This window comes from Dipodomys merriami, unplaced genomic scaffold, assembly GCF_024711535.1.
Source record: "Dipodomys merriami isolate MVZ:Mamm:240054 unplaced genomic scaffold, mDipMer1.0.p SCAF_45, whole genome shotgun sequence".
Lineage (NCBI taxonomy): Eukaryota > Metazoa > Chordata > Mammalia > Rodentia > Heteromyidae > Dipodomys > Dipodomys merriami.
The window spans coordinates 3,305,137-3,319,144 of record NW_027206013.1 but is presented as its reverse complement, the minus strand read 5'-3'; the positions used below and the strand labels follow the sequence as shown (position 1 = coordinate 3,319,144).

General features: G+C 45.2%; 1 protein-coding gene across 2 annotated transcripts in view; it reads right to left on the bottom strand.

The window, feature by feature from the left end:
- Positions 1–14,008, bottom strand: part of Dgcr8 (DGCR8 microprocessor complex subunit) — a 36,806-nt gene that overhangs the window by 22,358 nt on the left and 440 nt on the right. The window contains exons 1-7 of one of the 2 annotated variants that reach the window (XM_069994371.1): positions 9,340–9,358; positions 7,924–8,919; positions 7,312–7,471; positions 2,503–2,645; positions 2,056–2,338; positions 376–573; positions 35–136 (exon numbers count right to left, since the gene is read on the bottom strand). In XM_069994371.1, the coding sequence (XP_069850472.1) occupies positions 35–136; positions 376–573; positions 2,056–2,338; positions 2,503–2,645; positions 7,312–7,471; positions 7,924–8,643 (1,606 nt within the window). In that variant the 5' untranslated portion in view covers positions 8,644–8,919; positions 9,340–9,358. Of the gene's footprint in view, positions 1–34; positions 137–375; positions 574–2,055; positions 2,339–2,502; positions 2,646–7,311; positions 7,472–7,923; positions 8,920–9,339; positions 9,359–14,008 lie in introns of those variants that run through there. The other variant, XM_069994370.1, reaches the window with a different exon arrangement.

Below are 14,008 nucleotides of genomic sequence, written 5' to 3'. Positions count from 1 at the left end.
TCTTTACAACCAAAAATAGGAAGACTGAACTTACCACATTCAAAGAAGTTATAAACAGGGCGGACTTTGAGGACACGCTGCATGTACTCGTGCAGAATACAGACCTCGGATTTCCCATTGGGATTAATGACAAACTCTGTGACAAGAAGAACCATCTCAGAAAATGCATGAAAAGCTCCCACAAGCTAGCACTTGAGAACTTGACCCATTCACATTACCAAGTCATTCATTGGAGCTGACCACTGTGAATGTGGCAAGCCTATTCCTAGGATAAATACAAGCTTCGAATAAGTACAATTCACTCACTTACATATGCTAAGCACACCAAATTAAAAAATCAGCCTGCTGATGTTGGCACTTACAAGCCCAACTCACCTTTCTTTGTGGGTGCATCCTGCACAGATAAGGTGATGAGCTTCTGGTTGGCTGGCAGAATGGGCCTCTCTGATTCAGCCTGCTTCCGCTTCATCTCACGGTTGAACTGTCGCCGCTCAGCCCAAGTCCTGAATTTTTTAACAGTTACTTGCTCAAAATCAAAACGCTTTTCCAGGTAGTTTCGAAATTCCTCCAGATCTGTCCAACATGCACCAGAAACCCAAATTATCAAACTTGCAACGTAAGACTCATGTTTCTTCAACCCGGTGTCTAAGACAGTAACATCCTCATCAAAGAGGTCCAGTCCACATGCGTTTTCCTTTCCCTGTCCCTTTCAAAGGGTAAAGGGGGAACAGGGATAGAAAAATTAAGTCCTTTCACTACCAGCTTAAATTATTCTGACATGATCCTCATGAATGAATGTTTGGTTCTTTTACCTTATCTGGAAGAAGAATAAAAAAAAATGTTATAAGGGTTTAGGGGGAGGGAAACTTGATACTTGATGCTTGACACATGCTTATAACCCAGTATAAGAGGCAGGAGGATCTTGAGTTTGAGAACAGCCCAGGATAGAGAGAACTCATCTCAAAACACCAAATCAAACAACAACAACAAAAAAACCCATATCACCTTTAGGCTCTTCTCCCTGAAATAAAACAAGCACCTGAGGAATGGGAGCATAGCTCAGTGGTAAAGTACTTGCTGAGCATGTATGAGGTTCTAGGTTTGATTCCCACCCCACCCCCAAAAAAATCCTGACACTTGCCAATGGCACATGAATGCCAACAGCAGCTGTTCACCTCTCTAGCTGACATTTCTACAATCAGAAATACACTTAGTAATTGGCCCCAGCCTCCTCAGGGCCTTTGTGCTTATCATACTTCTCCCCTCACTACTCTCTACTCCTAGACAATAACTTTTTACCCCTCACAGCTCTTCCAGGACACCTCACATTGAATATTTATGACAAGCTAGGCAGCAACAAAAAGTCAAGCATAACTCATAAAAACAGAATGTCCTCTTTGATACTGATCTAGCAAGAAGGCTGAAAATAGATCTGCCACCACCAAAGAGAGATCTGAGACTTGAAAGGATGGGACACAACTAAGCTACAAGAGAGGAAAGAGAAAACTGAGAAACACTAACACATATCCAAAAGGTAACTGCAGGATTCAAGAGGAAATTGCCCAGTACTCAAAAGGCTGAAGGAGAATCACAAATTCATAACTAACGTGGGTTACAAAGTGAGACCTTGTTTCAAAAAGCCAAAAGATAACAGAGGGAACTGTTCATGGGCTAGGGGAAGTTCCTTAGGGCTGGGTCCAGGGACTGACAGTTCATTCTGAGCTTATCAGGAAAAATAATACTTGTGGGCACAAAGGAAGAACATGCAACAACCAAAAAAGACCAGGTACCACTGCTGTCACCATCTCCATGGCAGCTTCAACAATGCAGGCTCTATAAAGTTCCACATGCTGACCATAAGCAGGTTCTCAAAAGAGCAAGACAACAGACCTCTCCAGCCATGTGGAAGTGCAAAACAGTTAGGTCTCCCCCCTATACAGGCACAATGAGGAACTGGAACTACAGCTCCTGACAGAAGGAGTGAGACCTCAGAGTAAATATGAAATGCAGCTGGATCCTAGGAAGCAAGGAAGAAATCTTTCTGGGAAAACTTACCAACAGATTCATCTTTGCACACTTCAACTTTGGCTTTTACTTGTCCCAGGGCTCCAGGGGCTGCCTCGGCTCCCAGGGCATCTTTCTCATCTGGGGGCCCTGAGTCCACACCCACAGAATCTGTTTCTTCAAGGGGGAACTCCAACTCTGCTGATCGAACCAGGGGCTTGACAGGAGATACTTCTTCACTGGGAGTGAGCTCACTGCTTTGTTCTCGTTCTTCATTGTCCTTCATTTTTTTATAATGTAGACATGGGATGCTACTCAGAGGAGGATCGTGTTTCTGTGGATAGCAATATTGCAAGAGGGGTTACAAAGATAACCTTGAATCTAAAAAACCTGATGTCTTACATCAACCTCCACATGGCTATAGTGCAACAAGGGCAGCCTTGCATGCTTCAGTGTTAGAACTCAGAAGCCTAAGTTCATTACTGATGCCTTCCCTACCCGTATGCTTCCTGTTCCCAAGAAGTAGGGTCTGGACCAAGTGACCACCCGAGATTCTCTGTGCAGGTACACAGGAACTCCAGAATTATGGAAGGTCATGATCCACCCATCAGGCAACGGCTCTGTAGGGGGGCGGCCACGACCTGCATAGAAGAAAGAACATGTTGCAATTGGACAGTCACTATGTATTTTCTGCATATCAAACTGCTCCATGTTGGCTGTACTTACAAAGTGGGAACTCATACATGTAAAATAAGTTCACAAAGAACTTGAAATAAGAACGTACAAATTTCTACCATATCTAGAAAGTATTGTGAACACTGATTACTAGCTACTCAGGTGACTGAGATCTGAGGATCAAGGTTTGAAGCCAGCCCAGGTAAGAAAGACCTTGTGACTCACACACACAAAAAAAAGTACAGCTGACTGACTATGGCTCAAGTGGTAGTGAACCAGCCTTAAATGAAAATGCCAAGGGGTAAAGCCTTGAGTTCAAGTTCTAGTACTCCACTTTCTATATACACCAAAAGGAGGATACAGATATATGGCTCAAGTAGTATCTAGATGGCATGAAGCAAAATTCGACCCTCAACCCCTCTCATACCCAAAAAGACAATACTACCAAAGTTAGACACCAGTGCCCCAGGCCTATAACCCTAGCTACTCAGGAGGCTGAAATCTAAGGACGGAGGTTCAAAGACAGCAAGGGCAGAAAAGTCAGAGACTATCTCCAACCAACAAAAGCCATACCAGAAGTGTGGCTCAAATGGTAGGGTATCAGCCAGGAGCATAAAAAGTAAAGTGAGAACTTGAATCTCTGAGTTCAAGCTTCAGTACCAATTTTTAAAAAGCCAGCCATACCTGTTATACTACCTACTCAGGAGGCTGAAATCTGAGGATTGCAGTTCAAAGCCAGCCTGAGCAGGAAAGTCCATGAAACTCAATTAACCGTGAAAGTCCATGAGAACAAGGGAGGGAACAAGGGAGGGAACAAGGGAGGGGGGAAGGCAGAAACAGAGCTGTGGCTCAAGTGGTTGAGCACTAGCCTTAAGCACAAAAGCTCGGGGACAGTGTGCCCAGGCCCTGAGTTCAAGTTCCAACACACACACACCCAGGCCCTGAGTTCAAGTACACACACACACACACACACACACACACACACACACACACACACACACACACACACACACACACACACACACACACACACACACACACACACACACACACACACACACACACACACACACACACACACACACACACCAGGCACCAGTGGCTCATGCCTGTAATCCTAGTTACTCAGGAGGCTGAGGCTGAGCTCTGAGGATCATCGTTGGAGCCAGCCCAGGCCCTGAGTTCAAGTTCCAACACACACACACACACACACACACACACACACACACACACACCAGGCACCAGTGGCTCATGCCTGTAATCCTAGTTACTCAGGAGGCTGAGCTCTGAGGATCCTCGGTACACAAATCCTAATTAACCAGCAAAATGTCAGAAGTGGAGACATGGCTCAAGTGGTAGATTGCCAGTCTTAAGCAAAAAATCCAAGCAAGAGCATGGACTCAATGCAAATCCTACAAAATTAAGAAAACTAAGTGAAGGGTTCAGAAGGTTGGGGAAGAATGATGGAAGGGATGACATTGATCAAGATACATTGTATTATTCATAAACTGCTTTGTAAAAGTACTTAAAAATAATAAAAAATTTATTTTAAAAATAAAGAGCCGGGCGTTGGTGGCTCACACCTGTAATCTTAGCTGCTTAGGAGGCTGAGATCTGAGGGTCAAGGTTCAAAGCCAGCCTGGGCAGAAAAGTCTGTGAGGCTCTTATCTCCAGTGAACCACCAGAAAATTGGAAGTGGAACTGTGGCTCAAGTGGTAGAGAGCTCACCTTGAGCTGAAAAACTGAGAGACAGCACCCAGGCTCAGAGTTCGGGCCCCACGACCAACAAAAAAAAATAAAAACAAAAAATAAAGAGTGTGAAGCTCTGAGTTCGAGTCCGAGTGTCAACATACACATATACACACTCATACCATTACCAGGATGTGTAAGAACTAGTTTGATTCCTAGCAACAAAGTAGGAAATGGGGGGAGGGGGGAGAAATCCTTGTTCAAATTTTAAAATTTCTAGTCAGACACCAACGGCTCATGCATATAATCCTAGCTACTCAGGAGGCTGAGATCTAAGGATCACAATTCAAAGCCAGCCAAGGCAGGAAAGTCCATCAGTCTCTTATCTCCAATAAAGTATTGCCGGAAGTGGTGCTATGACTCAAGTGGTAGAGCACTTACCTTGAGCATACAGCAGCTCAGGAACAGAGCCCAGGCCCTGCGTTCAAGCTCCAGAACAGGCACAAAAAAAATTTTTTTTTTTAAATTTAAACTTCTAGCCGGTGCCAGTGTCTCACACCTGTAATCCTAGCTACTCAGGAGGCTGAGATCTGAGGATCCTGGTTCAAAGCCAGCGGGCAGCAAAGTCCATGAGACTCTTATCTCCAATTAACCACCAGAAAACCAGAAGTGGTGCTGTGGCTCAAGTGGTAGAGTGCTAGCCTTGAGCTGAAGAACTCAGAAACAGTGCCCAGGCCCAGAGTTCAAGCCCCATGACCAACCAAAAAAAAAGGAAATTAAAGTTCTATACTGGTTTTAAGACACTATTCAAAACTCCTTTCTTTGCTTTATAGGCAGTCATAAAACCATCAGACTTGCTTTTCACTCACCACTAGCAGACGTGATTGCCAGAAAAAGCACAGACTTAAATACAACATTCTTACAGGTGTTAGGAACAATTTAAAAATCAAGAAACTAGGAGAAAGCAAGTAAAACCTCAAACACTAAACACAATGAAAAAAGTGACTATAGTTCTCAGGAAAAGATAATGGTACCTCTGGGCCAGGTCCAACAGTCCTGACCCTGGGATTGGCATCCTGCCCAGGCAGCTGCTATCATAGAGCATGACCTAGGAAGGAGTCAGAAGTATACCTCATGGATGCTCCCACACAGGTTAGGGCCAGGTGAAACCACCTCAGCACAAGCCTTCTGGTAACTCAGGAGAGGAAGCAAAAAGATGTAAAGCCAAACACAACATAGGACATAGGCTCATCCCAGCAACTCATCTGTAAAAGCCAGCCCAGATATCTATCTATAAGAGCGATCCACAGCTGTGGGTACAAGGCCTTGTACTTGGCCTTGTACTCACAGCTGTGGGCAAGATAGGTCTATTATTACTACCAGGTGGTTTGCACAGGATGGACATGGGTTTGTCTGCTCAGAAAAATTGTTAAAACAACAGGAAGAGTACAAAGCCAATTTTCCACAGGCACGAGGTGAATCCCTCACCCCTTTTCTTGTCTCCCCGTGAAGCTGCAGTGAGAGGTTCATCCCCTCTGCAACTGTCCAGACACTACTCATCTATCACCAATACAGGCAGTAACATGTACCACCTGACACTACTGACCCTCCACAGCCCAAGAAGGGCAACTGCAACTGCATTCTTCATACTTCCTTTTCTACCCAGTCCCACCTCACCACCTTTTGTACCTAGGCTCTCAGTACAAGGCCTTACCCAAGAGCCTGAATGCCATACATCTCTTCAGCTCCTCTACTGATCCTGACAACCAACCATATTGGAGTAATCATAGGTGCCAGGCAAGTACAGACAAAAACCAACACCAACTCTTCATTTGCTTCAGAATGACCAGAGCCCTGTAACACAACTCTGAGTGTCTCCCAATTGCTCTCCCACTGTTGCCAAATCCAAGTGCCAAATCTCCTTTGCATTTCCAAAATGCCTCCATTTCTATCCAAGGAGTTTCTGCCTTGCCCTAAATTGCATATGCCATGCTACTCAGAAGCCATACTTTTCTCAACAACACTGGTCTGATCCTAGCAGCTTCCTGAATCACTGTGAACAAAATAAAAACCAGGACTGCAGGCTGGGCACTGGTGGCTTATATCTGTATCATATCTACTCAGAAGGCTAAGATCTGAGGATCACACTTTAAGACACAAGTAGAAAAGTCAGTGTGGCTCTTAGATATCCAATTAGAAGCCAAAAGCAAAGCTGTGGCTCAAGTGGTAGAGCACTAGCCTTGAGCAAAAAAGCTCAAGGACAGATAGCACCCAGGTCCTCAGTTTATGCCCCAGGACTAACACCAGAAACAAAACAAAAAAACAAAAACAAAAAACTAGACTGCAACCATCACTGGCCAACTCACTAAATATTTACCTCTTAGACCCCATACCTCCTCTGGCTCTGGATGCTATTTCTTGGCATGCAATGTTTCCCATTTGGTGATCCTCTGCAGAATACCTGTGGTTTCCACAGCAGTTACCAGGATTTACACTGGGGTGTTTGAGTAAGTTCTCGTGTGCAACATTCTTTCATCTGTCATGACTATTCTGTATTTAAATATGAATCCCTACCCAGACCGCAGCGTAAGACCAGAGCTTTCCAAACGTCTTTTCAAAGGAAATTACTTCTGTGTAAGTGTGTGTGCACTTGCACACATGCTGGTACTGAGGCTTGAACTCAGAGCCTAGATGCTATCCCTTAGCTATTTTGCTCAAGGCTGGTGCTCTACCACTCGAGCCAAAATACTACTTCCAGCTTTTTGGTGGTTAATGAGAAATACGAGTCTCATGGACTTTCCTGCCTGGGCCTGGCTTCAAACTAAGATCTTCAGATCTAAGTCCCCTGACAGTTAGGATTATAGGCATTAGCCATAGGCACCCAGCCTGAAATTGCCCTTCTGATGCCTGAAAACACTCACCACTTTGTGACCACTGACTTACTTTTAAGCACTGTTTTAATCTTAGTCATCATTGGCTGCACGCTTGTCTCTCCATCAGATGGATGGTCACTGTCTCCTCCATATTTTTCTTCTATTCGCCTCTTTTTGGGAGCACAAAGGCCTTCTTCCAATAGAGCATCCACATCATTGTCAAAGTCATCCTGCAAAATAAGGTGTTCAGATCCCACAGCTCCCAGGGTCCATGTTCCTGCACCAAGTGCAAGCTTAACAACATTTGAGGACAGAGAGGAATCACTCAAGGGGGCCTAGGTATGCCCTGGTGGTAGGTGATCATCTGAAAGATAAACAGGGTGAAATGACAAGTGAAATCAACACGCTTGGTCCAGGTGCACACCTTGCCAAGGAGGCTTCTCAGAAGCACCTGTTGACTCAAGTTAAAAAGAGAATATAAGGCTGCATGTTAGCCAAACCTTTCATTAAGAAACATTAAAAATGTGGACTTTGGACATTGTTCTCTTCTCCACATTTATTATTCAAAAAGAAGCAATTCAAATTGCTTCTTGTTCTGTTTTTAAATTTCCCAACTTTCAGCCACTCCCAAACCTCTTTGGTTTTTACTCAGAGCCCTCAAGAAGAGGGTTCACCAACATACCTCATAGGAGAAATTCAAGGCCTCTTCATCCACTCTTTCTCTTTGAACGATTGCTTTAGCCGTGAACCCGCCTGCTCCTTCTTCATCTAGCTCCAAATTGTCAGTAAAATCTTCTAACTCATCGAGCACTGCATACTCCACTCTCTTTTCCTGATCCAGCTCATTCTCCTCATCCTTCTTATCTGCACTCTCACCCCCTATGCCTACCCCATTACCAATACTCCCGCCAAAGGGACAAGCATGCACGTCCCCACTGACAGGACTAAGGAGCAGGCCACATTCGGCCCGAGTGCTGCGCTCTATTCCTGTGTACAGCACCTTCCTGTCCTTACTCCTGCAGCTCTCAGTAAAACTCACACTAATCTTTACATCTTTAAGCAACTTAAGGTCAGGGGAGAATTTCCGGACCGCAGGTGCGTGCCGGGCGGTGCGTGGGCTGTGGCCACTACAGTTCGGGTCTATGAGGAGGCGGCCCTTAGAGAAGGATCCTTTGGAGAGAAGAGAAGTTCCGTAGAAGTTGAATGGGTCCTCAGCAGGGGGTTCGGACTGTCCATCACCACCAGAGCCAACGTCCATTACCTCTGCATCACTGGACGTTTGCAGGGGAGGTGGTGGAGACTGTTCACGGGGCAGCACTTGGAAGGGGCAAGCTCTGTTTTCCTTCATCGCTTCTCCTGCGGGCTCACGCGGGAGAGGAGAGGGACTCTCATATGTCTCCATATTAAAAGCAGTTAAGACTATTTTAAAAGACCAGTTTTAAAACACCTTACATAAATCTACAGCTAACATGCACAAGTCCGTCGAGACCCGGTGCCGTCCTGCCCACGCTGTGCACACTGGCGGCTTAGTCAAGCTGGCCACATTGCTCTTTTCATTAATGTAGACAGCTTTTAGAACCACTGCCTCAATTATTGGAAATCACAATGCACTCAGCTTAAAAGACCGACGACTAAGTGAGTCTGTCTTCATGCCAAAGTGGCACCTTTCTTCTTCCACCTGAAAAGAAATTTAAAAATATCGTCACGAAATGACAGAAAATCTACTCCCCTGGTACCAAGAGTCAAGTGCCAGTAACAGTGCAGTACAGAGCTAAATTAATACTGCCTGTGAGAGTACCTTTAAGACATTCAAATAAATTAATTTTATTTTACTGTTTTCCTTCAGAACTGAAATTAGACTTTAAATCCTAACCTAAATGTTTTACTAACTGTTCAGTTTCAAACTACTTTAAAAGCACAAAAATATGATTTTAAGGCTGAAGAAAAGATTTTTTTTTGAAAAACACAAAAAAACTATAAACTTCACTGCAGCACTCCCCTAACTCAGCCTATGAGGTAAGGAAGCATTGGTGGGAGGCTGAACACCAATAAAGGGAGTGGCTTTGCTCAAGCCATCTGGCAACATCAATCCACTCACCTGCAAGAGCTGGGATAGTCAGAGGTCAAACACAAAACCCTCAGCTCAATTTTGCAGCACAAGGGACGTTAGAGGTATGGCCAGGCACTCTGCTATCCAGAGGACCCCTCTCCTGAGCCCACAACATGGCGTACTGACATGACAGCTGAGGTCAACAGAGGTGACAGCACAGTTCTGCTCCCAATAGAGAAAAAGGGGTGGCCACTGAAAAGGGTGCCTGCCAGGATTTAGAAGGGAGCACAGGAGAAAGCTGGAGCCAAGGCACAAAGAATCTAGGGTACCATTTGGCTCTAGACTGGGGAAAATAATGAGCCACCAAGGGTACAGCAATGTTCATTAAAAAGGAAACTGGCACAGCTGTGATGGTACCCAGGTGACTGTACCCAGGTGTTGGGGCAGTCCACTAGGACAGGGTATGAAAATGGCTCTGGAGACATCAAGAGCAGTGTCATAAAACTGACCACACTTGTTGACCCAAGTGGAAAGCAGACAGAAGAGGAAGCTGGAAAGGAGGCAGGCTTCTCCCCTGGAGGGACATAAACACTCCAGTATCCAAGTGGAAGGAAGCCTGGAGAGGCAGAATGATGGGAAGTTCCCAGCAGACCTCTGATAGGTGCTAACGCCACAACTCTGGAGTCCTAATTGGTGTAGAGATCTGGTACAGCAGATTACATTGACAAGGAGGAAAACACCAAAACCACAGGAGGCAAGTAACCAGAGATGGAAGGATGCAACACTAGGAAGCTTCACTATAGAGGAAGCAAAAATATATATATATATATATATTAAAAGGAAGGGGATGATATAAGGCAGAGAAGGCAGATCAGAGGGAATGGTCAAAAAACTCAGAGGTACTTAGGAAGAGGGGCTGTCAGTAGCAGAAACACATGCATGCACACACACACACACACACACACACACATGCACACTCCCACATAATGCACAGAAACACACACATGCACATGCCATGCACACAGATGCAGATATACACAGGCATGGCCATTCCCATGGATAATAGCTTGGATGCATGTTCGTAACTCCTAAGAATCCAGAAAGGAGAGCAGACATCACCTGTTTAAGAAGTTTACAGTGAAGCAATGGAATGTGGTGGTTGTAATTTGAAGAGGTCACAAAACAAAAGCCAGAGACTTGTTTAGGTTAAATTAACTCACATATTCTCACAGCCTGGATACAGCCAGAGAGGGCAATGACCTTCTATCATTCTTTCCTAGATGCTAGAAATATTCTAACATTTCTAAATTCAAAGGGAACAGATACCTTCCCCTGAAGGTTTGTCAAAGGTGCTTAAGCCTGAGAAAGCTCAGCATAGATATAAGTGACTGGGGGGCTGGGAAGGCGGCTCAGTGGTAGAATGCTTGCCTTGCATGCATGAGGCCCTGGGTTTGATTCCTCAGCACCACCTAAGCAGAAAAAGCCAGAAGTGGCTCTGTGGCTCAAGTGGTAGAGTGATAGCCTTGAGCTGAAGAACTCAGGGACAACATCCAGGCCCAGAGTTCAGGCCCCCATGACCAACAAAAAAAAAAAAAAAAAAGATATAAGTGACTGAGAAGAGCAGCAATTTCTAAAACAGTTGTAGCCAGATAGATACAAAGCACATCAAGGCAGTAAGGTAAACCTCCTGACAACCAAGAAAGACCACTGCATGCTTAGTGCTATATACCCTGAATAAGACTAGGACAGGATGCCTCAGAATCTGGCAGGTGTGCAAATGTCTAGGGCAGAAAAAGCTAAAGAATACTTAAGGTGGGAATTGGAAACAAAACACTGCTGTAAAATGGGGAAGCCTACTGCGTGCTAAAAGCTAAGAAACAGCCAGTGCAAAACCACAAACCAAACATGTAAAGGTGTTAAAGGGCGCTTTAAAAGAGGCAAGCAGCATAGGTAGGGTGCAGGATCCCTAAGAAGGGTACAGGAAAGTTGTCTAATCCTGGGGCTCCATAGTGGGGCTATTCTATTCCCGTATACAGCTTTTCTCAATTTATTCAACAAGCATTTGTTCACTACCTTTATACAGCACATACACCACTTTAGGGGTTGAACACAAGAGCTCAAGTTTTAGTGGAGAAGACCAAGTAACAACTAAGAAAAAGTATTTACTGCATCACATGCTAAGAAATGAGAAGTGTTAAAGCTAACGCAAAGAAGCAAAAAGGTTGGGGGAGAGGGGCCGGAGCTTTCAAAAGGGTTGGAGTAAGCCTTATAGCCAGTGTCTACACTTCCAAGACAAAGGAGCCAGCTCTGTAGCAGAGATAGGAGAGTACATGCTAGGTGACACCTACAGGAAAAGCCAAGGACCTAGGGAAGAGGGGTGGACTAGCTAGCCAAGTTACAGTAGTATACTGACGAGAAGTGAAAGCAGGCCAAGTTAGGAAGTTTGGGCTTTTCAGGCAGGCCACAGGCTGAAGGGTCCCAACACTGACATCATATGATACAAGGATAGCTGTGGTAGATAATCCTCATACAGACCCTGCTCTAAGTACCCTTGGCACTGTAATTCACCCAATTCTCACAGAGCACTGTGAGAGAAAGGGTAAGCACAGAAAGGTTAAATGACTTGCTCAAGGTCATACAGGAAGTGACACACCCACTTTGTCACCCAAACAAGATGGCCTGTGTCTGTACCAACTCAGTTTTATACTACCTCACAATTTAAAGAATTACTGGTTTAAAAAGAAAATCACTATATAGGTGAGGGCAAAAAGTGTTAAAATGCTCACCAGATAATTTGGAGCAGGATGTTAAGTTGGAAGTGCTGAGAAATAGTCTGTTGAAAACAGAAAGTGAGCTAACAGAGCTTCCTAGGAATGAATGCATGATGGCTTAAGAAAGGAATCAATACGACTTTAGCAAGTTGTGATGGTGCATGCCTATAATCCAGCTACTTAGGAGGCAGAAACTGGAGAATTAGTTCCAAGTCAGTCCAGGCAAAAGGTAATGGGACCTTGTCTCAAAAATGAGCCTGGGCATCAGTGTCTCACGCCTGTAATCCTAGCTACTCAGAAGGCTAAGATCTGAGAATCATGGTTCAAAGCAAGTCCAGGCAGAAAAGTCCATGAGACTCTTATCTCCAATTAATCACAGAAAAGCCAGAAGTGGTGCTGTGGCTCAAGTGATAGAGAGCTCATCCTGGGCATAGAGGCTCAGGGACATTGCCCAGACCCTTAGTTCAAGCCCCACAACCAACCTTCCCCTTACTCCCCCGCCCCCCAAAAAAGGAAAACCAGACACTGGTGACTCACTCCTGTAATCCTAGTCAATGAGGAGGGTTAAATCTGAGGATCCTAGACAGGAAAAGTCCAAGAGACTCTTGCCTTCAACTAACCTGCACAAAACCTTAAGTGGAGCTGTGGCTGAGTGTCATAGTGTGTAAAACAATGTTAGCGTTGAGTACAAAAGCTAAGGAACAGTACCCAGGGCCTGACTTCAAGCCTCACCACCATCGCCTCCCAAAAAGGAAGAAAATGAAAACAAAAGGAGCTGAGAGCATGGCATAAAGTGGTAGAGAAATTAGCATGACGCTCAAAAAAAAAAAGGCTGAAATTCAAAGGTACAGGAGAAAGACTTGAATTCAGTTTGGACAGGTCTATTTGGCATCAAAGTAACATGTTGCAACATGGAAGAGACAACAAGTCTCAGAAGCTCAGAGGGGAGGCCAGGGTTGGATGTAAATGTTGTCAAGTAAGCATTAAAGCCAGGTGAGATAAAGGCACATGGGAGAGGAGCTATGCGAGAGAAGGCAAAAACTGGGCAAGTCAGTCAAAATCATTTTTTCCACCCCAAGATCAGAGAGAGACTATAAAACCATCCTCTGAGCCATACCTGGCCATGCAGAATTCAAAATGGGTGGCCCTCCTGCTCTTCAGCCCTCACTACTGCTTCATCTGACTGAACAATGGACAAAAACCCTGCACAGACAATTGGACCATGAACTAGCAGCAGCGTCTCCTGGACCCTGGCACTAGGGTTAACCCAATACACTTACTAGGCTGGCACTGGACCACAGCTGTGGCATCCAATACCCTGGCTGAAGCCCTTCACTCAGCAGCTGCAGTCTCCCGCCCAACCCAGCGGCAGTATGACCTCATCCATTCCTTTTGTCATCTTCCAACCAGCCTCTCTCTACTCCTGTACTCACAAGCGGACCTCGGTAAGCACTGGAACAGGCCATTTGGTGACTGGTGAGTTGTGGTGGGTTTTGGGCCACTCTCACAACTGGGAGTCCAGTCTTGGCCAGCAAAGAGAGGGACCTCGACTACTGATTGGCCTCTTAAAGAGTCAACAGCCCTACATGGGACTGCTGGCATCGTGTTACCAGATACATGCAAGCATGCAGAAACGGCAACTCAGTTCCTACCATGCGCAACCTCAAGTCCACGGGGTGATATTACTTGACAGGTATCACTGTCAACAGGTTGCCAAGTTACATTTATTTCTACCACGTTTATTGTTAAAAATAAAACCGCATCCTGAATATCTATGTGACAGTCCATGTGCATTTGGAGGAGACTTAAGACGATTTCTCAGATTTTCCACTGCCAAACCAGGTAGTCCTCGGCGAGCACAGTTCCCAGTCCACACCTTTCCCGCCTGAAGGCAATGCTATGGCTTCGGGCCTGCCGGGCGAAGAGCCTCTTTAGGCCGCAACCAG